The sequence below is a fragment of the Phyllostomus hastatus genome, unplaced genomic scaffold (assembly GCF_019186645.2).
Source record: "Phyllostomus hastatus isolate PE091 unplaced genomic scaffold, TTU_PhHast_1.1 phas_contig_150, whole genome shotgun sequence".
In the NCBI taxonomy this organism is placed as follows: Eukaryota; Metazoa; Chordata; class Mammalia; order Chiroptera; family Phyllostomidae; genus Phyllostomus; species Phyllostomus hastatus.
The window spans coordinates 37,905,703-37,929,338 of NW_025333611.1; the positions used below are offsets into that span (position 1 = coordinate 37,905,703).

The 23,636-nt window shown below is 58.5% G+C and overlaps 1 protein-coding gene across 2 annotated transcripts; it reads right to left on the bottom strand.

The window, feature by feature from the left end:
• Positions 1–13,815: 13,815 nt before the first annotated feature.
• On the bottom strand, positions 13,816–22,935 carry TSPAN17 (tetraspanin 17). 2 transcript variants are annotated; one of them, XM_045830197.1, is made up of 9 exons: positions 22,579–22,935; positions 19,224–19,274; positions 18,986–19,132; positions 17,992–18,093; positions 15,972–16,097; positions 15,154–15,201; positions 14,461–14,577; positions 14,278–14,339; positions 13,816–13,870 (listed from the first exon to the last, which is right to left on the bottom strand). In XM_045830197.1, the coding sequence occupies exons 1-9, from the start codon at positions 22,663–22,665 to the stop codon at positions 13,834–13,836; spliced, it is 777 nt and encodes a 258-aa protein (XP_045686153.1). In that variant the 5' UTR covers positions 22,666–22,935; the 3' UTR covers positions 13,816–13,833. The 2 variants fall into 2 exon arrangements, with proteins under 2 accessions (XP_045686153.1, XP_045686152.1); XM_045830196.1 differs by having other exon boundaries at positions 17,992–18,162; positions 22,579–22,933.
• Positions 22,936–23,636: the final 701 nt, after the last annotated feature.

The following is a 23,636-nucleotide window of genomic DNA, read 5'->3' on the forward strand; positions in this document are numbered from 1 at the left end:
CCTGGCCTGTAATTGTGAAAAGCTGGAAGCCGCCCAGGTGTTCATCGGGGCACTGGGCAGCCAAACCACGGCCTGTCCTGGAAGGGAGGCTGCACAGCAGCTCCCAAAGGGGAGGAGACCCACAAGGGTCTGTGCTGGTGGAGCTGGAAAACACTGAGGGTGGCAGGCAAGGAGCTGGATGACACCACTTACGAGAGAAAAAAATCCACTGATGAGTGCCTCTTTTAAGGTGCCTTTATATACTTGTAAAATCCAGGAGAAAACTGTTTCAGTAACAATCACCTCGGGGGCCGGGGGAAGAGGAGGTGCGGCTGGGGCTGGTGGTCGCAGCAGGCAGCAGCGTCTGGGACGCCCTAATTTTTTCAAAGGCCAGCAGGTCCTTGTGTGACACGTGCAATTTGTCACAACCGAAGAAAGACAAAGAAGTCCAACAGCTGGGCCACCTGCCCTCACGCCCCCCTCCCCCGTGCCCGCCCTGCTCCCCGCTCCCGGCCTGCCCCTCCCCCACCTCGCCCCACCCCCACCCCTGGGGCCTTCATTCAGTCCCATCCTCGGGTGGCCCCAGAGCTGGAGCTGTTAGATCTCCCATTTAAAACTCTTCATCTGCGCCTCGCTGGGGAGTTCCTATTCCCTTTCAGATGTAACTGTCTGTCGCCAATAATAGTCTTTTTCGATTTCATTTCCTTCAGCTCCTGCCAGCCGCTCTGAGCTCCTCCTTCCCAGCCCTGCTGCACCCCAGCCCCAAGTCAGGGGGAAAAAAATACATTTTTGCCTTTACTATGATGTATGTGATCCCATAAAATAGTGAAACAGATATGAAAGGTTGAGAGAAGGTAGATAAATGGCTCCTATTATTCTACCAATCAAATGAAATACCTCTCCACGTCCTCATTTGAATGATAATAAAACTCAGAGAGGCTGCTGGTTCGCCGACTCCGCAGTTGTAATCGCTGGCAACAGCAGCAGCCCCGAGCCACAGGCCAAGGTAACCTTGGGGTGTCCTCCGCAGCAGGCAGGGGCCTGCAGCCCTCATCTCCCCGCCTGCCCCCACCCACCCAGGGCTCTCCCTGCTCCCACCCCCGTCCTCCGTTCCCTGCATGGCCAGCCTATGGGCCCCTCTACCCAGCCCCCAGCTCCCATAAGACCCCCGAGGGAGGGGCAGCACCCCCCCCATGCCCTCCATCTCACCCTTCCAGACCCAGACCTCCTCTGAGAGCCCCGACCCCCTGTCTGGGCTGACCACCCTTCCTGGGCATGCCCATGGCACGGCCACAGGCCTCAGTAACAGGGCTGTAGCCTGTGTCTTGTTCTCTCTCTAGTGCAGGGCATGCCTGTCTCCAGTACTTGACCCTGAACTCTGGAAGGCAGGAGCCACATGGGGCGCACTTGGCAGCAGCCTCAGAGCCTGAGCCATGTGCCAAGTCTCATTCACTCTGCCAGCATCCCTGCATCGACCAAATATACTCGGCACCAAGTCAGCAGAGCAGGTGAGAGCCCTTTCCAAGGGCAACCGTGCCCAAGTGTGGGGCGCAGGTGAGGCCACCCCTTCGGAGTCCCACAATACCAACACCTTCTGTGTTCACAATTCAGTTTCCTGTGGCTTCGCTGGGGCCTCCTGTAAGTCCTTGCCTGGCAACAAGGGGGCACCTGTGGCTTTTCCCTTCCCTGTGTTTCCCCTACCTGTCAGGGCCCAGTGGCTGAGGACTCACCCCTCCCCCACCACAGGCAGTCCTGGCAGGCTGTCAGTCACAAGACTTCCTACTGGTAGGCACTGACCAGGCCCCTGAGGCCAGGCAGACCCTTCTCTGCTGTCTGGGCTCTGGCAGAGTTATCTGTCCCAACAACCACCCCCAAAGAGGCCGCCCTTTAACTTCTCTCCATGCACAGCGCAGCGCCACCCCAGTTCCTGCCCCTTCCTTGGTCTGGCCCAGGGGCTGACCAAGGTCTGCAAGATGCTCCTAGCTGGCCTCCAGGGTAGTGGGACTTGCACTGTCATATTGCTCAACTGAGACATCTCCTTGTCTGTCCCTCCCCAAAGGGCAGGGCCCACCCGCAGTAGCTTCTGTGTCCCTGTCCCCCAGCACCGGGGAGAGCACCTGCCCAGAGGAGCTGTCAGCGACAGAGAATGCGATGGGACTGGGCACCTGTCAGAGACCAGGAAGATGAGTCCCAGAGACCAGCAGCAAGTCAGTGTCCTTGCTCCCGGAGCCCGGGGCCATCGCTTGGCACTGGCTGCTCTGAAGTGCCAGGCTCTCCCGCCCCTGGCGTCCTCGAGCCGAGGAAAGTCTGCAGGATGCTCTCTGAGAGACAGGCCTGGGCTGAGGCCTCCAGTGGGTGAGCGAGGGGAATAGTGAGCACGGTATGCAGGGGGACTGCCAGAGACAGACTGCTCCTGGAGTGCACTGGAAGGCCATGGGGCAGCTCCCTGAACTACTGGCAGGAGGAACATGCAGGCCAGGAAAGGCGGGAGCACTTCCCATCCCTGGGTGGGGCCTCCTTCTGCTCTGCTCCAAGCTCTGAGACCCAAGAGGGGCATGGGAAGGCCCTACCTGCAGTCCCCTTGGGGCTGCACGGGGTGGGGAGGAGGAACCCTAAGAGGGAAAAAAAGGCACAGTTACCTCCAGCAAGGGGAGTGGCCTGTGGCAGTGGAGGCCCCGCAAGCCCGCAGGCCAGGCCCCCAGACTCTGTCACTCCTGGTGCCAGCCCGGCTGAGCCTCCAAGGGCTGCTTTGGGTCTGGCCCCACAGCCCAGACCTCCAGCAGAGTTAGCATCACAGGCTCGGAGAGCCAGGGGCTCCTTGGAGGGGCTGGTAGCTGCACATCATGCAGCTGGGGAACCCAAGGCAGGTGGAGAGACCGTGACAGCGCCAAGGGCCTTCCGGGACCTCCCACCCCGGCCCCCGGCAGGCCTGCCTTGGGACCCTCAGGGCTCCTCCAAGGAAGCGGGGCACACTGGGCAGAAGTGGGGAACCACAAGACCCTCCGCTGGCCCCGGCTACCAGGAGCTCTGTCTCCTCACATAAAATAATGCTGCTTCGCATGGCAATGGTAAGGATTAAACAAATATGAAATGTATTTGCTCGTGTGAAAATACTTGGAATGGAAATGAAAACATATGTCCACATAAAGACGTGTACATGAAAGTTCATGGCAGCTTTATTCACATCGCCAAACACTGGACACTGTCCAAATGCGCCGTCCCCGGGTGAATGAGTGAAGGCTCCAGCAGGCCTGAGCAATGGGCACAGCTCCGTGGGGGAGAGACACACGCAGTACACCCATTGGTGTGGGGAATCTCAACAGCGTTGCGCTGGGTGGCGCAGCCAGACACACGGTCGCCTCTCGCTTTCTGGCGGTCGTGGTACCAAGTCGCTGCCGGCGCTGGACGTGTGAATGCCGGACCCGGCTCCGCGGGGAGTGCAGGGCTGGCTTCCGGTGAGCCTCTGACCACCGCATTTTCACCGACTGATCGGTACCTAACTTTGTCGTGTGCATGTTCTTGTTTAAACACGCGATATTGAGTACCTGTTCTGATTCATTAACACTGAACTCACGGCCAACAGCGCTAGAGTCATGTCTGAAAGAAGCTCATCTGACACACGTAAGAGAAGGCACAGCACGGCCTTCACACCACACTCGGGGGCCAGCTGGAACAGCAAAGAACACAAAAACCAGAAAAACGGGGCACACGTGGACTGCCAACTAGACACTGTCGGGTGTGAGCGCTGACCCGGGAGGGCGAGCGCCGCCTTGTGGTCCCAGCTGGGAGCACATGCGTCTTGGGCACGTTGAGGTCCCACCCAGGCGCACTAGCACGTGGACCACTGCAAAAGCGCCACAGCGTTGACGTGTGGGTCACCAGACGATTTGGTGAGTAAGCGGGTTGACAAATGTGGACTCTGAATACTGGAGAAGGACTGTGTGTGAAACTCTAGAGAAGGGAATCTAACCCGCGGCGAGGGGCAGCACCGCAGTGGTTGTGGGGGGAGCAGAGCAGAGGCTGACCATTAAAGATTTTACGTATTTATTTTTAGAGAGAGGGGAAGGAAAGGAGAAAGAGTGGGAGAGAAACAGCGACATGCAGGAGAAATGCCCATCGTCGCCTCTCAGAGGTGCCCCGACTGGGACTTTCGTTCTGTGGCCTTTCACTCTGCGGAGCGACCCCAGAGCCACTGAGCCACACTGGCCAGGGCGGAATGTTCTCGATCCTGATTGTGGTGGGGTTATATGGGGGAATAAGTCTGTAAAACATATTGAAATATACGCTTAAAATGGGTACATTTTATTGTTTGTAAGTTGTACCTCAATGAACTTGGCTTTACAAACATGACTTAGCAGGCCCTCTGGCCCTCCTGGTGTTCCTCTTGGAATCTGGGGGCAGCCCCCTGGGGAGGGTCATCACAGGATGAGGGAAGAGACAAGAGTGCGGACTTGGGCTGCTTCTGGCAGCCATTTGCCCCCCGCCCCAATGAGACATCAGCTCCCCGCGGCGTCCATCGGGACTCTCCTGGTTGTGGATAGTGGACACCCAGTTTCGTCTAACCCAAGATTGGACGAAAAGTGGGGAAATATTTTTGCTCCCGGCACTGGGAAGAGCAGGGGAGCTCCGCAGCAGACAGGCTAGATCCTGGGCTCAAGGGCCGGCCACACTCTCCTGACCCTGTTTCTCCATGTCACCTTCACTCTGGGGCCCTGGGCAGGCACGTGGCCACCAGCAGCCCCAGGCCTCCACAGAGAGGGTGCTCCTCTGTCTCAGAAAAGGCTCAGAAGCAGCGGTCCTTCGCCCCGTCTCCACTGCCACGCGGGGGAGAATGTGCTGATGGGTCGGTCTGGGCCCTGTTCCCACTCCCCTCGACCAAGGGCTGGTGAGGTTTCTCCCCAAAGGGAGCCCAAGTGCCGTTTCCGGACGCTGGGGAAGAGACGGGGACCAGGCGGAGACGGCTGGCAACTGATGCGGTTTCCCTGGAGCCGAACTGCTTCTCCTGAGGTGCTGTAGACATGTGGGAACCGGAGGCAACAGAGACAGCAGGGAACGGAAGGGCAAAGGAGATTAAACCGGAGCCCTGGAACCCGATGAAAGACAGCAGGATATTCTGACTTCTGGTGTCCCAAGACAGAGAACAGAAAGATTTCCCCGGGCCCTTGTCTCCTCCAGCAGCTCCCGCTGGTTAGAAAACACTGGCTGACCGGATGGGGGGGGCTCCCGCTGCAGAGCCCCGGGGCAGGGCGTCTCCTCTTCTTGCTGCCCAGACGCCCCTGACCTAAACGTCTTGTCCCTGTGTTTAGAACAACACCGACTATTTTGAAAACTAAGACCTTTCCCTGGCATCCCAGCTGTTCTGGCCTTAGGGAAATACTGTGCTTCTCTGCTTTGGCAGGGTGGTGGTCATGGGACCTCTGAGCACAGGTGAACATTCTCAGACTTTTGCTGTGAGAGCGCCAGCCCTGTCCCTGTCCCCTCCAAGAACTTGCGGACACACTGAGTTTTGTTCTTCAGTTGAATAAACATTTATCAAGTATCTGCTTCATTGGAAACCAGGTGAAAGAAATGGTCCCTGCTCCTGTCTCCTCCTCCCTAACTGTGCCTCTCACTCATTGCCTCATGTCACTGCGGTGGCTGGGGCAGGGGTGTAACGCTGAGCGGCAGCGCAGATCGCGCCCTGGTCCCCTCCTGTTTCAACATTAAGTATAGCGTGCGTTCTGTGTCTTGACCAGGTTAAAGAAATTCCCTTTTGTTTCTCGTTGCTAAGAAATTGTGGGGTTTTTTAAATCCATAAATTGATGTTGAAGTTTATCATGCTCTTTCTAGGTCATATTTTACTGGGGTTTGTGATCCAACAGCTCCTATCTACACTGAGCCATAGCACTGGGGTGGGGGGAGGGGGGCAGGAGCCGAGAGGAGGGGCCGCCGAGGACCAGGGAAGCCCTGAGTGAACGGACACTCAGGCACCAGGTTCTTCAAGGACGTAAAAAGCTGACCAGTGCATGTCAATGAGGGGAATGGTATTGTGCATTGGTGCCTAAACCAAGCCAGGGTGTGGGGGTGTGAACACACCCTCAGAGGATGGGGATGAGTCTGATGTGGTCCTTTCACGTGAGACCCCCTCTCCTGGTTCACAGACACCTGCCCGCTGCAGGTCCAGGGCATACCTCGGCCCGGTAGGAGTGGTCACTTGAGCATTTGACAGTAAAGTCAGCACATGGGGCAAAAATCAAGAACAGTTGAGATAAACCCTTGGCAGTTGCTTCAGCTGCCCACGAATACATATGTGGGTTTTATGTTCAAAGCCCCGTAAGCATCACGAGAGCTCCTTGCTCACCAGGCGGGCTCCAACTGCTTCCGCGCTGAGCTTTCTCCTACCACGCTCACCGGCAGATTGTTAGTTGCTGGGAAGATCACCAGAGTTTTATCTCAAGGCAGCCACAAGCAGGCAGCCCAGGGTGCCACTGTGTCGCCCACGTAGCAGGGACCAGACACCTTCTCCCAGCTCTGTGTCTCCTCTAAGTAAGCTGAACCAGACCCCGGGAGACAACCCCTCCCAAGTCTGTGGCCATGGTGACCAGGGAGTGACAGGGGTCTTCCCAGCCTGGCTTTTCCAGGGTCCCCTGGCCCAGCTGGTCCAGGCAGGATCCTCGTCCCTGTTTTTGTACATGGCCACCACCACCTCAGGAAAGGTGTCCCGTTCACCAGGACCCCCTGACCTGGCAAAGTGGGCTTCTGGCCTAGGCCATGGCCCTCCGGCTTTATTGCCACTGAATTGTCAGCTCCACTCCTCCTCGGGGGCCACCATGCAGCCGCCCAGGCCCCTTTTTCTTCAGACGCCCCCAAGCTCATTCCCACCTCAAGCCTGTTCCCTCTGCCTGAAAGTCTTTCCCTTCTCACTGTTCAGGTCTCAGCCCACGTGGGGCCTCCACAGAGAGGCCCCCCAGGGCCCTTCCTAAAGCACCGCCCCATTCCGTCACCCCAGCACAAAACCCTGGGTATTTTGTTCTGAGCAGTTCTCCATCTATTACTATCTTAAGTGTTTATTTTCCCAGTTATGGTTTGTGTCCCTACACCCATGGATGAAGAGCTTCGCTGTCTTGGTCACCTTGCAGCTACCCAGTGCCTGGCACAGGGTGAGCGCTCGACTGTGCGTTGACTGGCTATACAGTAGAATCCTTGCTCTGACCAGCCCCATGACTGCATGATCCAGCTTTGGAGTGTCTCCCTCCCTCCCCGACTAGGATGAACCCAGGACACTGCCTGCCTCACCTACTTTGGGGCCCCAACGCTCATAGCCTTCTGAGCGTTGCCATCCCTGAGAACCCCCTAGACCGGCCCTGCTGCTGTCTCAGTGGGCAGCTGAGGTCCAGAGCCCCTCTGCCCACATGCCTGCCTGTCCTGCCCCAGGGCCCAGGTCAGGGACCGGTGGCAGCCTGGGGGTGTGGAATGAAGTGGGCACCTGCTAGGTGCATCACCATCTCCTGCCCACCTCTCTGCTCGGTGTGGGCCTCTGGGTGCGTGTCCCTTGGTGGCGGCACCTCCTGCCACATTCATCCCCATTAGCTGCTGTCCACACTGGGCCGGAGGGAGATCAATTACCAGTGCTGGCCACTGAACCGTGCTAATGAGGATGTACGCTCACCTGGCTGGTGGCAGGCAGGGGTGGGAGGGGCAGGGGAGGCAGGGGGTGGAGAGGGGCGAGGAGGGTTACCTCTCTAAGGGCTTGCAGGGCAGGCCCTCTCTGAGAACCCTGAGAGGTGCCCCCTGGGTGGGGGAGGAATCCCCAAGAACCCAGGTTTAGCTCAAGCTGTGCTTGGAGAAAACAGCCGGGCTGGGGATCAGGGACCCAGGGAGCAAGGCTGACCCTGGAGAAGAGGAGCATCCCCAGGCCTGGACTCCCGCCCCTCTGAGCCTTTGTGCAGCCCACCCCCACCGGGATGCCCTCCCTGGGTCACCCCCATGCCCCCGGGTTCTACTGTCTTCATCTGCCACCTCCTAGACCACCTCACTCTCACCCAGACAGAAAGCCACCCAGCGCCATGGCACCCTGCCCCCACAAACCTCACGCTCTATGACTCTCGTCACACCAAGCGGTGCCAATCTGCATGAAAAGATACCTGGCCTCCCTCGTAAGAGCGCTGCAAAGGAAACCACGAGGAGAGGCATCTTCTTCTACCAGGTTGGCAAACACAGAAAGGTGGGCAGGGCCATGCCCGCTCTGCCTGCTGGGAGTGGGATGGGCAGGTGCACCGCAGGAAGTGGACCCGACCTCTTCAAGGGGCAACGTGGTCATGGCTACGCATGGTGACAATGCGTGTGCCCTTGAACCCAGCCATGCACTTCCAAGTCTTTATCCTCCGAAGCTAGAAGTACAGGTTATTCGCTGCCTGCAAACATGCAGCATGTCCCCAGGAGCAGCCATGAAGGTGGACCAGGCTGCATCACACAGGGAGGGTGTCCCCAGCCCTCTCACCTGGCAAGAGAGGTAAGCAGAGCACCCCACCAGCTGTCTGAGGGAGTCAATCAGTTAATATAAATCATGTGCCTAGAGGAGCGCCCTGCTCATAGTAAGTACAAGTTCTTGCTATTATTATCGGTTTGCTGTTGTTGAAAAGAATTGGTTGGATCTGTACATACTGATACGTAGTGATCGCCCAGAAATGCTTGTCAGTGAAAAACGCAGACACAAAGGCATGAGGCGGCTGGGCAGTGTGTGGATAGGACTTTGGCTGCTTTGTTTCCTGGGGAGAGCTGCTTCTGAAGGCGCAGAAGGAGCAGGGCAGGAGGGCAGGGCTGGACCGCCTGGGGGAGGGGAGGCGAGAATGGGTTTGGGCAGAGCTGCCGTGCAGTTTGAGTTTGTAAGCACGTGCCTGCACCACCTATTCAAACAAATAAATCACTTGTAGGGCCTGACAACTCACCTGTCAGCATCTCCCAACCGACCGTGAGCCCCTGAGGACAGGAGCCCTGTGGGAGCAGCTGCTGAACTCCCGGTGTCCAGCACGGCCTGGCACGCAGGCATGCGGAGTGCATGATGGCCCCTCTGTTGGGACCTCCTCTCTCCAGGCACCATTCCCAGGAGACTCCCACAGATTGGGGCTGGAGCGTGCTAGGGTGGCCTGGGGAGGGTCAGGCCTTGGTGGGAGGCAGGTCTGGAGAGCTAGTTCCCAGACATGACTGTCCTGGCAAGCGGGACTCAGGTGTCCAGGTATATGCAAGCCTCCAGGCGCCTCAGGCAGACTCCTTCAGTCAAGGACTAGATGCTCAGGCCCCGGTGGAGGCCCCACTGCATGCAGGGTGCTGATGTCCCCATCTGCCTCCGGGGCTGCACAAGGGACCAGGAGGCATCACCATGACAACAGCCTTGGCAGTGCCAAGGAGCTAATCATGAGGATTTCACACCTCTGACGGGCTGAGCTCCAGGCCTCTGGTGGGCACGGGCACCAGGCTGAAGGCTGGGCTGAGGGACAAAATGAGGCCCATGGGCCCAGGAAGAGACCTGCTGGGGCCACGTCTGCCATCAGCCCCAACTTGAGGCCACCCTCCCCTGTAGCCTCATCCTCCTGCCCAGCAAAGCAAGGCTGCTCCAGCCTGAACCCCAGGAGAGAGGGCTGGGTGTGACCTCTAACCAGAGCCTTGAGCGGAAAGAGCCCCAAAGCAGGAGCAACTTGACTGCCCACCACCCATCAGGTGAGGGATGAAGAAGCAGACAGGCCTTGTTCCCACAGGGAGACACCCCCACGGTCACCTGGAATGAGCGGCTTTAATGAGCAGGCATGATTAAGGGAGTGGGAAAGAGCCTCTGTGAGGTGGGACAGCCACCCGCTGCTTCGAGCGCGCACAGATGACGCTCTATGTTTTCTGTGGATGCAGAAGTGGGAGAACACAGAATCCAGAAGCTGGGAGAGAGCGGGGGCGGGTGGGGACAGAATGGGGCCGGAAAGGGACCAGCATTTCTTCCATTTTTAACGTAGGTTGAATTCCTATTTTACTTGTGTTATCAGCATAATTTTCAGTAAAAATAAAAAGTCCTTGCTCTAGTTTGCTTTCTGAGCCCCCATTTGACACTGAGGCCCGCCCCGCCCCCACACCGCCGCCAACACTCCCTCCGCACTCATCCCTGCTCACAGGAGAGCGTTTGGGACAGGATTCACCGGTGTCCCCTCCCTTCCTGGGCAGCTGCCGGCCAAGCTGGACCCAGCAAGGGCTGAGAATGGTTTTGTGTTTTTAATGGTTGAAAATCAAAGGGGGGATAATATTCTGCGACACATGAAAATCATGTGGAATTCCAATTTCAGTGTCCCGAGAGTTTATGGGAACGCTGCCATGCCCACCTGTCCTGGGGAGAACGGCTTCCCGCCATAAAGGCAGAGCTGAGTGGCCTGAAAGCTGGAAATACATACTTTTTTTGTGGACACAGGCTGTTGACCCCAGTCTGGACTGCAAGCACTAGGAGGTGGGTCTTCCTTTATTCTATTATGTACCCCAAATGCCTACAACAGTGTCTGGAGCATAGTAGGTGCTCAGTAAGTCTGGCCGAAGGAGGGAATGGAAGTGTGTGTGGCGGAGCATGTTGGCTTCCAGGTCGGAGAGGCAGGGACCCGCCTGCAGCTCCGTCTGACAGACAGGGCCGCCTGTGGAGGCTATGGGCTTGGGTCACCCTGAGCACTGGGAAAGTGGGGTGGGGTGGGGTGGGGTGGGGTGGGGTGGGGTGGGATGGGGGATGGTGGGGTTGGAGGCAGCGTTGTCTGTCCCCAGAGTGGCCCCAGCAGAGGGCGGCAGGCCTCTGAATGAGTGACATGGCCTTAACTCAGCCTCAGGGGCTCCCCTCGATGACCCCACACTCACAGCCCCCCTGCCCTGCTTCCCGCCGCACTCGTCAGCTGCACTTTGGTGCCCTCTGGTGGTCACTAGTAGTGGCTCCTCCAAAGCATGTGACCCAGTGGCCTGGCTGGCTACCGGTCTGGGAGGTGACCCTGTCCTGACCTCCCTAGGCTGCCAGACCAGATCTGAAGGTTTGCCTGTCCCGGGGCTCTTTCTGTCCCTTCTGGTTCCCCTCCAGCCCTCTCTCTGAGGCAGCACACTGTCACAGGGCACCTTCCCATGAGCTGGAAGCACCTTCTGTGGTCCAACGAGGCAGGCCCAGGGTCCCTAGGGCACTGTCCCACTGCCAGACAATGACCGCCTCTGCCACTCCAGTGGGCACCCTCCCCAACATAGGGTGGGACAGTCACCCTGGTCCCCATGGCCCAGGGACCTGCCTCAAAGGATAGGCAGGGGGCCTCACACACTTCCATGTGATTTCAACATATCTGGAAACATCCCCATCTGAGCAAGGGCCCCTCGGTCCAAGGAAAATAACTTTTGAGTTCTGCCTTGGGGACAGGAAGTTTGTCTCTGACCAGTGTGAGACACCACCTAGCAGTGCATCTTGCCCATGTCACCACACACACATCGCACCACCAGCAGCTGCTCCTCCGGCCTCTGCCGAGAGACTCTGGGCTCCAGCAGGCGAGGGCGAGGGCAAGTGCGGGCCACCTCTGTGAACTCAGCCTCCAGCAGAGCCTACCTGAGTGGGTGCATGGCTGGGTAGGTGGGTGGGTGGCTATCCTGTGGCAGAGTTGAGCTTCGGAGAACTCTGGGTCCCCGGCCAGGGTCACAGCCACTGCTGCCATTTCACCAACCCCGTTTCCAACACCACCCGGCCCCGCCACTTCCCTCTGTGCCTGCCCTCTGCCCCTCACCACTCCCACCTCTTCAGCTTCAGGGCCTCTAGGGCAGATGGTACCAAAACCTGGAACACTGTCCCCCTGGAGCTTCCCAGAGATGGACCCCCTCCTCTAGCCGTCCCCATCAAAGGGGGCCCCTCTCCCAGGCACCCCAGTGTTCACTGTCCAGCCTGCCACTCTTACTTTTCCATGCATACATGATTAACACAAATGCTTGCTCACCCACTTGGTCCTGTGTCTCCCCCACAAGAATGCAGCCGAGAGACCCCGCCCTCGTCTCCCTGCATCCCCAGCACTGAAGTAGATGCCCAGCTCGTGCTCACAGGTAACACCTTACTGTCCGTGGCTGGTGGCCACTGCGAGGGTGCATGTTTCACCCAGATGCGTCAGAAGGGCAGGGCAGGCCTGGGGCAAAGCTCCAGCCAGAGGGGTCAGAGCTGGGGGCCTCTTGCAGCTGTGTGCTGGGCAATCCCCTCCCAGCTGAGCTGAAGTTTCATCAGGAAAAGAATCTCCACCTCTCACGGATGGGGGTGGTGAGGTTTGTTGGGGGCGGGGCGGGGCAGGGGGGGGGGCAGTAAAAGCAAAAGCGTCAGAAATCAGAAAATGCAGGACAAACGCACCAGACTGTGACTTGAATCTACTGTGGCATCTATAAACCGCCTGCACCTGGCAGCCACCATGGACCCCAGGACACGACACTGGGTGCACGCCCTTCACCTGTGCACCCAGCAGCAGCTCCAGCACCCTGAACAGCAGAGCAGCCAGGGCCCCGGGGTCCCTGTCCCAGAAGGGTCCACAGTAGCACCAGGGCCCAAGCTGGCCCCACACCTTTTGTTTGGCTTATAGGGTTTTAATTGTTTTTCATCAGTTGCCAAGAATTTAAAAATCAAAATATTCTACCTAAATATCTGGATTTCTGGCTGCCCCAGATTACTAACATTAGGCCTCCGTTCTTACTTTAGAGCAGTGAGCTGCAGCTTAGTGACAGCCACCAACTGCGGGTGGGGATGGGCGTTTTGCTGTGACCCCCACCACACCCGAGTGTCTCAGGCCAGTTGCTGCTACCAACTTGTTCGTGCAAATACTTCTCGTCACAAAGCAACGTCAGTGTGTGTGTCTTTGGTAACAACAGGAAAGTCCAAGTAGCACCGAAAAATCCTCACTGCTCTAAGGCCCACTTCGTTCATCTGGAATGTGCCCTGCCAGGCCCTCAGGACAGCGGAGTCTGACATCTGGGGACCGGCCACACAGGGCAGGCCCCGGAGGGGTGTGGCCATCTCTCCACACCCCCCCCCCCCCCCGCTTCATGCAGCTGAAAAAGGCACTGCTGAGAAGAGCAGCCAGAGCCTCCCAAGTCTGAGCCACTTTGCTCCTTTTGAAGCTTTCAAATTCGCCAAACCCCAAGCACTAGTAAGCAGGGTGGACACACCAGGCACTTGACTGTACCTGGTGAGGTTGCCAGAGAAAGCCAGATGCAAGGAATGCTGTACTGGTGCGGCCTCTGGTGGCCACAGGGCAATTCTGCAAGTCACTGGGAAGGTTTTGAACTTGATTCCAAAGAATGAGCCCAGAAGCCAATCATGGATGAGCCCCCAACTGCTCTGCACCCCCACGGGTGCCCAGCTCTGGGCTTCCAGCTACTGCCTTTCCCAAACCTTCTTGATTTCTGCCCCACCTCTTAGCCACCTTCTTGGGCCCACTGGCACCCGTTTCAGTCCCCAGCAGGGCCAGCCCCCTCCATGGCCTCTTCAGAGTAGGGTCCAGCCTCCAGTCTTCACATCCAGAGGTTCCCTTCAGGCCTGGTCACAGCAGCCTCCTGCTGTTGGCAGGGCATAGCCCCCAGAGCTGGGCAAGGCCGACATCCAGCCCACAGGGTCGGCAGGGCAAAAGGGAGCAGGCGGGCCCCAGCGGATGAGAGTGTGCTCCGGGAGAGGTTGCCGCTGGAGAGCTGCTGCGGCCAGATCGGGACTTTTATGTGAACTAGACCGAGTTTTAAAGTTTGGCTCAAATGAGCACACAACCCAGGCTGCAGAAAAGAGGTCAGGGTGGGTCCCGGCCAGGAGCCCCACGGCTGACAGAACCAGGGGTGGGTGGACGCCAGTGGTTTTCAAGGTTTTGTTTATTTGAGTAGTTTGTATCCATCATCGTGTTTGATCCTGAGAGGCAAGCAAGGGAGAGAAAACTCTTAGACACACTTGGAGGCTGAAGCGGGCCCCCGGGAAGGCCAAGGTCCCAGCTAACAGAGGAACTCAGAGGCTGCATGAGGCAACAGCAGGCCCCACACCTCCCCTGCACCCCCATGCAGAGAGGCGTGTTCCCACCCGTGCCCCTTCTACTCCACTGGAGAGCCCACCACACAACCAGAGCAGACGGCAACTCCCTGTGCACCCCCCCACACGCAGCTCCAGGACCGGCAGCCCAGGCGCAGCAGCGCAGCTTTCTGCGGGGCCCGTGCAGGGCTCTGGTCCAAGCAGAAACGCCTCCCGCAGCCTCGCCCACCGCGGCACAGTGTGGGTCCCTGGGTAGGCCGGGCGGGCAGCCCTGGCCGGTGCGGCAGCCTCACCAGTTGGCCTTCACTGCCTTGATGTCGCTCACGAGGTTCTGGGCCAGGCAGATGCCAAAGACCTGTAAGTGGGAGAGGAGGTGGGGGAGAGGAGGTAGGGGAGAGGCCACTGGCAGGGGAGAGGCCACTGGTGGGGTGGCCTGGGGTGAGGGAGTGGGGCGGCACTTGGAGAGCCCAGGGTACCTGGAGCAGGGCGATGCCCACGAAGACCCCGGCCACGACGATCAGGTTGTCCTGCAGCCACTTCTCGAACTGCCCCACACAGCCTTTTGTGTAGATGGAGCCCTGCTGCTCCAGCTCCTGGGGACACCCAGGGATAGGGACAGGGCTCAGCCCAGCCACCAGTGTGGGCCTGGGCTCACCTCGCCCCGATGCAGGCCTCCGAGCGACTGGCTGCTTCCCCTCGGTGGCTCTGGGCACAGAGGCCCGCTCCTCTGAGAGGCCCTCTCCCACAACCCAGCCCCAATCCCATCATCCCCCGTCCTTTGTTTTCTCCCCAGGTCTCAGCTGAAATCATCACGTTGCTGCTCATACTTCTTTACCGATGAGCTCCCTGTCCCTCCCTCCGCTGGAGTGGGGGCTCCTTGAGAGACGGGGCCCTGTCTGCACTGGGGGCGTGTGTCCAATGTCGGACACGGCTAGCTGCCTGGCGGGTGCCTGGTGGGTGCTTGGCAGGTGCTCCATGAAGAGTCGGAATGAGCACACACAGCTGTGCCCATGCCCGCTGCCCCTGCGTCTGGTGGCACCAAGGCCTGAGTGCAGGGATGGTTCTCAGGACCCAGCACCCCCTCCCCACAGATCACTAAGGCCTTCCAGAGGAGCTTCTGGGAGCCCTTTCCACCTCAGAGCCCCCCACCCCATCCCCACTCCTCTCACCAGTTTGAGCCGGACATCGTAGCCGCACTGGGTGTTGAGAACGTCTTCCTAAGGAAACACAGGCAAACGGGCCACGTGTGAGGAGCACCCGGGGCCCACAGCGCCCAGCTCTGCGACGGCTGCTGCTTCTCGGGGGAAGCAGATGGGACGAGATTCCTGCATCCACGGCTCCCAAGCGAGGCTCGCTGGGGCCGTCCGTGGGCCTCTCTGCCTGACGCCAGGGCGCACAGCAGCATATCAGCTCGAGCTCTGCCCTGTTTCGGAATCCTGCCTGCTCTTGTTCTCCAAGAACAGGAAGAACCCTGGCCCTCGGTGTCCCTCCCGGGTGAGCTGCGACTGCCAAGAGGCCACTCCGAGAAGTCTCTGCTCTGAAGGCAGCCGCCCCAGCACAGTGGCCCAGGGGTAGGGTGGCTGGCTGCAGCCTGGGGGCCCTGCCACACACACCCATGACTGAGGTAGGGCCCAACTCCGGCCCCCAGAAAGCCTTCAGGCTGGCCAGGAACAGCCGCTGCCTGGGCTGTATTTGGCTGGAAACACAGGGTGCCCAGAGCTTGGTGGGCCAGGCCCTGAGCCCAGGGGCTGGCAACTGCCATCTTGCTATAATCAGAGACAGGCTTTGCTGAAGAGGTACAGCTCCTGCACCCCCCGCAGGTCTCAGACACAAGCCCCCCCCAGGCTGGTGGGAGGGGGGCCCACATAAAGTGACTTCCTTCCAACATCCACAGCCCCCAGAGGGGCCGGGCAGCCCTGTGGTGGGTTTTCCCCAGACGGGGCCTGCAATCTGCAATGCCCTCTGCCCCTCCGCAGGCCCCACTCACCGCAGGGTCTCGGACGCAGCAGGAGAAGGGCACCCCGCAGCGCTCCCGGCTCGGGTTCAAGTCAGTGCAGTTGAAATAGATATTGAGGTTCCAGTCGTTGGGCCCTCGGGCTCCGCAGCAAGACCACTAGAGGGGTGGGGGAGGCGAGACACCCAGGTAAGCCAGACCCACTGTTTGGGGACAGGCTGGGGCTTTAGAGAGACAGGACCAGGCTGGGAAGGGACATAGAGGTGGCCAAGAGGGTGGGCACTTCTCCACTATCCCCCAGTAGAGAGGCCAGGCCAGGACCCAGGGCCCTCAGAGCAGCTGTAGGCTCTGGCCCAGGTTGATGGAAGCAGGGGATAGTGGGAAGGGTGTCCTGAGCTTGTCCCTCTAACCCAAGAGGGACTGGAAAAAGAAGGGGTGGTGCAAGGAAATTGGCCCAAGAACTGTGACTTCCTGCAGGATATCCTGAGGGGTGGGTGCCGGGCCAGGCCTGCACTGTGGGGAGAGGCTCCACTAACTACATCTCCCCACACTTGCCCAGAGATTTTAAGAAGATCCCCCTTCCTTCCTACAGTGGCAGGAGGGCAATCCTGCCAGCCTCATAACCCTCCCACTGCCCTTCATGAACGCAGTTGTCAGCACCCGTCCCCACCTCCGCCACCCAGAACATCACGGGCTGCCCACCTGGGTGGGTCAATGGCAAGTGTGGGGCTGTCATGAAGCAAGGAGCTCACGACCTGGCAGGGGAGGCAGGAGCCTTAACTCACTGAAGCAGCACCAGCCACAGGAGAGCCAGCCCTTGAGGGACCCAGCTCAGCAATAGATGCAGGAGGCCCTGTGGGCCAAGGCCGGGGAGGGAGGTACAACCGTGTGGCTCTGTGTGCACAGCCTGGCCTCTGCCTGCCTGCTCTCCTCTGCCTGGCACCTGCTGCTCCCACTGGGGAGCACCTGCCCCTCTCTTGTCCCAGGCTGCCACCCCCAGGAAAACAGACTCCCAGTTTTTTTCACCACAGACTCCCTAGGGCCCAGCCCAGGGCCCGTCACACACTAAGCCTATAGTAATTCCGTGTTGAATGAACAAACCACATCTTAACTACCCGGCTATGTGTCCGCCTAGCCCCGGGCTGCGAGCCACTTGAGCCAGTTCTGGCTGGCTCACCTTTGGATCCCTGAGCAGACTATGTGGGCGGCACCAAAGGAGAATGACCGTGTAAGCGGGTGTGCACGGGCAGCACTGTTCAAGTGGGGGAGAACTTGCAAGTGTGAGGTGTCAGGGGTTTTGTAAGGTGTTCACTGATGCTTCTCCATAGAGGTGGGTATTTAAGCTTGGGGGCGGAGCTTCTGTCGGGAGTCTCAAACTCTGATATGTTCAGAGTCCAAATGACTAATATAAATGAGAGAAGAGGGCCCACGGGTATAATAAAATACAGAGCGGAGGGGGCAGTGGCAAATAGAGAGCTCCCGAACTAGTGAAGAGGGTGTCCACAAAGCAGCCCGGCCAATACTGTGGGCCCAGCATCTTGTAGAAGGGGAATATATATATATATATGATTTTATTTATTTGTTTTTAGAAAGGAGAAGGGAGGGAGAAAAAGAGGGAGAGAAACATCAATGCGTGGGTACCCCTGACACACCCCGTACTGGGAACCCGGCCCACAACCCAGACATGCGCCCTAGACTGGGAATCAAACCAGCAACTCTCTGGTTCACAAGCTGGCATTCAATCCACTGAGCCACACCAGCCAGGGCAGGAATCTATATTTATTCCTACTCTAAGTGTGGTACAAGCCCTGGCCTAGGAATTGCCAGTCTGGAGTCTCTGGCCTCTATTCCCAGCCCTGTTTCCCTGCAGGACTAGGCCCATGGGGACCCACAGGGCGGGCTTCCCTCAGAAAGGACAAGGCTCTCTTCCTGGGGCCTGTCTGGCCGGGATGGGTGAAGGAATGGTCCCAGCACACAGCAAACTTGCTCCCTCACTCATCTGCCCAGCAGGTGCCTCCTGCAGGTGGTGGCTAGTGCTGCACGCTGGACTCACGTATTCCTGAGCAAAGTCAATGAGGTTCTGGAGGTCAATGTCGTCCCGATAGGCCTTGACGTTGTTGTTGATGAAGAGGTTGAGCTGGTCTCGTATCCAGTCCTTGAAGACAAAGGCCAGGATCCCTGTTGCCAGCTCCAGGAAAAAGATGAGGCCGAGGAACACTGAGAACTGGGGTGGGGGCATACAGACGGTGGGGGTCGGAGACGCAGAGCCTGGGGGTGCCACCAGGCGGAGCACAGTCCCCACCTTCTAACAATTTAGTGTTGTTTTATGTCGGTAAAACAGTGCTGTCCTTACCTACCCACCCATTCTGCTTTCTCTGGTAATTACTCGTTTTGTTTGTTCGTTTGTTTGCTTGTTTTGTTTTGAGAAACAATACTTCGCATACAAATTTAGTTCCTGTGGCTCAGCGGGAGCCATCACCTTTCCCTATTTCCAGATAGAGAACTGGGCATGCGCCAGGAGCTCACCAATCAGAACGCTACCTCCCCCAGGGCCATGGGGATTGGTCCAGACATGGCCAATCAGAATCAAGGGGGTGCAATTAAAGGACTTGGACAGAATGATTGAGAAGAGCCTCAGCCTCCAGTAGGACTTCCTAGGAGGACAGCGTGAAGCCAGTACCCACCATTCCTGGGCATCCTTTGACCCTACAGGGGATGGAACTGACCAAGAGGGACAGAACTGAGAAACAGAGAGACCAGACCAATTGACATTGTGGTGGTCCCTGGACCGGAATGTGCTGGCCGGTCCATACCCGCACACCCGTGGGCTTTTTTTAGTGAGTCAATAAATACCCTTTTATGCTTAGGTCACTGGTTTTCAGTCATTTACAAAAGAAAGAATCCTATAAATATAGATGGTACAAATCTGATATTTATTATTATAACAAAATAAAAGTATGTTATTAGGCATAAATTATATGCAAGAAGTGGGTAGGAGGAGGTTGGGGTCCCTAGTGGATCTAAAGCGGGGGGGGGGCGGTACTCACAAACTTGAGCAGGAAGGTGTTCTCCCGGAGGGCCCCGATGCAGCCAGCAAAACCCAGCACCGACATGACCCCTCCAACCACTACAAACAGCCACACGGGGTCAAGGCCTCCCAGATCTGTCAGTGCTGAGATATTGGAGAGAACGCCCTGTCCCGGGAGAACAGAGGCAAGTGGGGGTGCTGATCCTCCCACCACTTTGACCCGTGGGGCAGCCCCACACCCCAACCCTACATCTTACCTTCTCACCCCAGGCCCAGAGGCCAATGGCCAGGAACAGGGCTCCCAGCACCTGCAAGAGCAGAAGCGAAGGGTTGAGAGCTGGGGCACCAGCATCCTGCTTCACCACCAGGAAAGCCTCGCTCCCCCAGTACTCAGGGTCTCCAGGGGGAGAGAAAGGAAGAGGGTGAAGGGCTGTAAACAGATTTCAGGATCCTTTCCACCTTCCCAAGAACACATCTCAGTGCTCCCTCCCCACAGCATTCAGCCTGGAAGACTAAACACTGCCGAGCCCTGGGGTGGACATCAGGGCCTCTTCCTGGAACCCAGAACTGGAACAGAGGGCCAGTTCTCCTGACAAGTGTCAGGACACTCCTGACAAGTGTCCTGAGCCTCTCCTCCCGCCCCAGACCATGCTGGGCTCAAGGATCCTGGCCCCTACCCCTCCCAGTTCCAGCCCTCCAGCTACCCTGCAACACTCTATTTCACCATTGCTACCTCTGTCTGCCAGAGGCTGCTTTCTGTCCAGTTCCATCCTCAGAGCTCAAAACCAAAGTCCCTGCATGGAAAGGAATCCTGATGGGAGCAGGACCAATCTGCGGGGCCTCAGCCTAGGCCAGGGGCTGTATCCTAGAAACCTTGTGGCTGCAGCTCTGCCTGGGCCCTCTGATCGGCACCCACCACCCTGCTACCAGTCCTTACTGGGAAAAGGCCTGGATGTCAAGGCCACTGCCTGACCCTGAGCAGATCCCTGACCATCCTTCTGCCCAAGGCCAAGGCTGTGAGCCCACTTCTTCAGACCTCCCCCTGCCCCCCAACCCTTTCTCTACAGGCTCCTTCCACTTGGTGCTTAGCCTCGGCCAACTCCACCCACCTTTAACCCCGGGCTCCTCCCACTGCTGTGCTCTTTAGAAATGTCTTTCTTTCTTTCCCCTACACAGGGTCTGGGATGTGAAACCAAACATCACTTCTCCTGTCTCATCCCCCTTGACCCGCCCATGGCCTTTAGACAGGCTACCACCTCCTCTTTCTCCTTCCTGAACCCCTCAGTGATTAACTCAATGCCATCTTTGACCTGGCCCTTCTCAGCCTCCCTCCCACCTCCTCTGCTTTACCCACCCCATGAACACGCCCACGCCCAAGGCCCACTGGTTCCCACCTCAGCCTTCAGCCCTTTCTCCCCTACATACTCCTTTTCCGCTCCTTGATGTCACTGACATCCCAGATAACCACCCAAGCCTCTCCCTGGCTCCAGACACTGAACTGCAGACATGTCCATGTCCCAGGTTCTGTTCCAGATGCTGGGACACACCAGCAAATAGGACAGCTAGCTCTCAGCCCTCGTGGAGTTTACACACCAGTGGGGGAAATCCACAGTGAGCAAAAAAGGTAACGTCAGTGGCCAACAGATCCTTTAGAGAAAATCGAACAAGGCGACACAGTGGGGAGTGCAGAGGGGTGACTGGGGTGGGCTTTAGTTAGGGAAAATGGTGACATTTTAGCTGTGCCTGAAATGATAGAAAGGTACAGGGAGGAGAAAAGAATTCCAGGGGGAGAAAGTGGCAAAGGCCCTGAGGTTAGGTCAGTTTCGGTTGTGCAAGGGCTCAACTGAAGAAGGCAGGGCAAGACCCCAAAGGGTGCTGGAGGCCATGGGAAGGGGTCTGGACTGTATTCTAGTGAGAAACCACTGGAAGATTATGAACAGGGCAATACTGGAATCTGCTTCCCATGAAAACAAAACAACTCTGGACTGCTTCACAGGCACCTCCCTTAGGCCACCTTGACCCAAACCTGAAACCCTCCCTCTACCCCCTACCCCAAGTGGCCTGGTCCTATCAATCCAACCTTAGAACTTCCCCTGGAGCTTCCCCCCCCCACCCCACCACCACCACCCCAACTTTGCCCCAGGCCTCCTCCCTGGTCTCCCTACCTCCAACCCCTGCCCCTCACCTGCCCCCCCACCCCACCCAGTTCAGCCTCTAACACAAAAGCCAGAACAGACCCATCACTAGCATTGAAGCCCCCACTGCTCCACACTGCCCCCAACATAAAACTCAAACTCTGCCTCAGCCCCGGGGCCCTGGAACAAGCCTGGGTCTCTCCTGTCTGTCTCCCCTTGGCATCTGAGGGCTTCCTCTGCCCAGTGCTCTGCCTCGCCTCCACTCGCTGCCCACTGGGCTGTCCCCTTGACTTCGCACTTAGTGGCTGTGTGTCTCTAGGTGAAATGACTTGAACTTCTCTGGGCCTGCTCCCTTATGTGTAAAATGTAGATAATAATAATGTAGCTTCAAGAATACAGTAAATTATAGCTCATTTGATATGCCTAATCCTGGGGGCAGGCTTCATTATCACCCTCTCCCAGGGTGGGAGGCCCAGAGAGAAGTGACTTGCCCCCCGTCTCACGGATAGGCCTGTATCCACAGGCCTTCAGACCTCCCCACCAGGAAAGTCTGCACAGACCCCACACCCCCCGAGAGCTGAGCGCAGCTGGAGCCACAGGACACCCAGCGAGGGAGACTGCACGGGCAGCATGCGGGGAGAGGGCAGCGCCACGGAGGCCTGCCGAACAAAACTGAGTGGGCCTGGTGTTTTGACCAAGGCAGCCGGAGCAGAGACTGCAGAGGCAGGAGGCAGCCTTGGAGAGATGAGATGGGGGAGGGAGGGAGAGATGACTTGGCAGGGCCCAGGGGCATAGATGCCACCCTGGGAGGAGCACCAGCAGATCCATCCCCAGGACAGGGGCAGCCCCGCCCTGGAGCGCCGGGTTGGTCGGTTGTGGAATGTAGAATCCTGTTCCCCAGGGCCAGCTCCCAGCCTCCAGATGGGGAGGTCCTCCCCCAGGACTCTGACTACTGACCCTGTTGGTGTGGAAGCCTCCCAGTATGGGGCCGGACATGGAAGGGCTTTGACCCAGTCCCCTTTGCCAGAGCTAAAGGGAAGGTGCAGGCTCAGGTGCTGGAGGGGCAAGGGGACGGGGCCCTTCCCTTCTCAGCAGACTCTCCTCCCTAAACCAGGGTTGGGGCTCAGCATGCACCCCACACCTCTGGGTATCAAAGTGAGTTGGGCAGGAGGGAGGGCCAATCGCACCACACGTGCCCCTGGGGCCTTCAAGAAAACACTCCGCCTTCCCTGCCGAGCCTTAAGAAGACACAGGAAGACCCCCTTCCCTACACCGTGTCCCGCACCTCTGCAATCTGTGCTTCCCAATAGTTCCCTCCGGTGGTCTTGGGCGTTGGGCAGGCAGGTAGGAGTGTCAGGAAAGAGTAGGGAGACTGTCCTAAACCCTGGTGGCAGGGAGTGGTCTCCCTTCAGCGGGAGACTGAACCTCCTCCTCCCGGCACCCCCAGCACAGCGCCCGGAACCCACCCCTCGCTCACCCAGAAGACAATGTTGAAGCCAAACAGGAAGTATTTCCCGCAGCAGCCGACCTCGGGTTCCTGGAAGTGCTGGTGCTTGCCGGGCATGGTGAGCAGCCACCCACCGGCTGGGTACCCAGAGCTGAGGCTGGGCCCAGCCCTCCGCGGGCAGCCCTGGGCTAGAGCCGCCCTGGGCTAGAGCCGCCCGGGGCCTAGCCCGGCGGCTGCGGCTTCATGGCCAAGGCCACACAAGACCCGTCGGGCCCCGCCCGCCCCGCAGGCACCGCCCCGACTCAAGGACTGCCCCAACTCCAGGGCTGCCCCACTCTGAGCCCGCTGGGTACCCTTGGAGCACCTCCGCCCCTAGGCCTGGCTCTGCCTCTGCCCCCGCCCCGGGCTCCGCCCCCCAGCCCGACTCTCAGGCCTCTGAACCCCTGAGCCGAGCCCCACCCCTGAGCATGGCCCCGCCCCCAGCCTCGCCACACTTGTAGGCCGGCCTCCGCAGAGAGTGCGGCGGCGTCCTACCGTCCGAGCTGCGGCACTCTCTAACAGCAGCGCAAGCCGCGGGCATGAAGGACTCCCCAGTTCCCCCTACCCTGCGAGGCTCAGTACCTGCGCCCTGGCACCCCCAAGCCCCGCCCTTGCTGTGGGAGCTGATCTCTGGAGAGTAGTTACTGCACCGGCGAGCAGATGGGAATGGTGATTCACTAGCGTTCTTAACACACATGCAGACGTTTTATTACAGCGGCTCACTCACCAGAAATTCAGCCCTTCCTGTACTGGCGCAGACTCGGGCTGGGCGACTCCTGGGTCTTGTGAATGCCGCGCCAGTTGCTCCCTACCCCTTCAGTTTTTCTAAGGGCATACACCCCGCCCCTTGGCTCAAACCCTTTTGGCGCTGGGAGCCCCCCAGTCTTATCACTCTTCCCCATCCCAGCTTGGGCCTGATTGGGCTCCTGGGTACCTGGGACTCACGCACGAGCCCCTCCCAGGGAGGACTGGGCCAGATCCAGTTTCTGAAGGAAATGAATCATACTCAATGTTAGAGCCCTCCTTAAAAATCATTCCAGTTTTGTTCA

Bases quoted from the DNA above. Each gene is read 5' to 3' on its own strand.
- TSPAN17 (XM_045830196.1), bottom strand. From the start codon at position 22,665: ATGCCCGGCAAGCACCAGCACTTCCAGGAACCCGAGGTCGGCTGCTGC. The intron at 18,163-18,985 runs GTGAGTACCGCC...CCCCCACCCCAG, and splicing joins ACACCTTCCTGCTCAAGTTT to TTCTCAGTGTTCCTCGGCCT. The intron at 14,340-14,460 runs GTACCCTGGGCT...TCCCACTTACAG, and splicing joins TGGGCATCGCCCTGCTCCAG to GTCTTTGGCATCTGCCTGGC.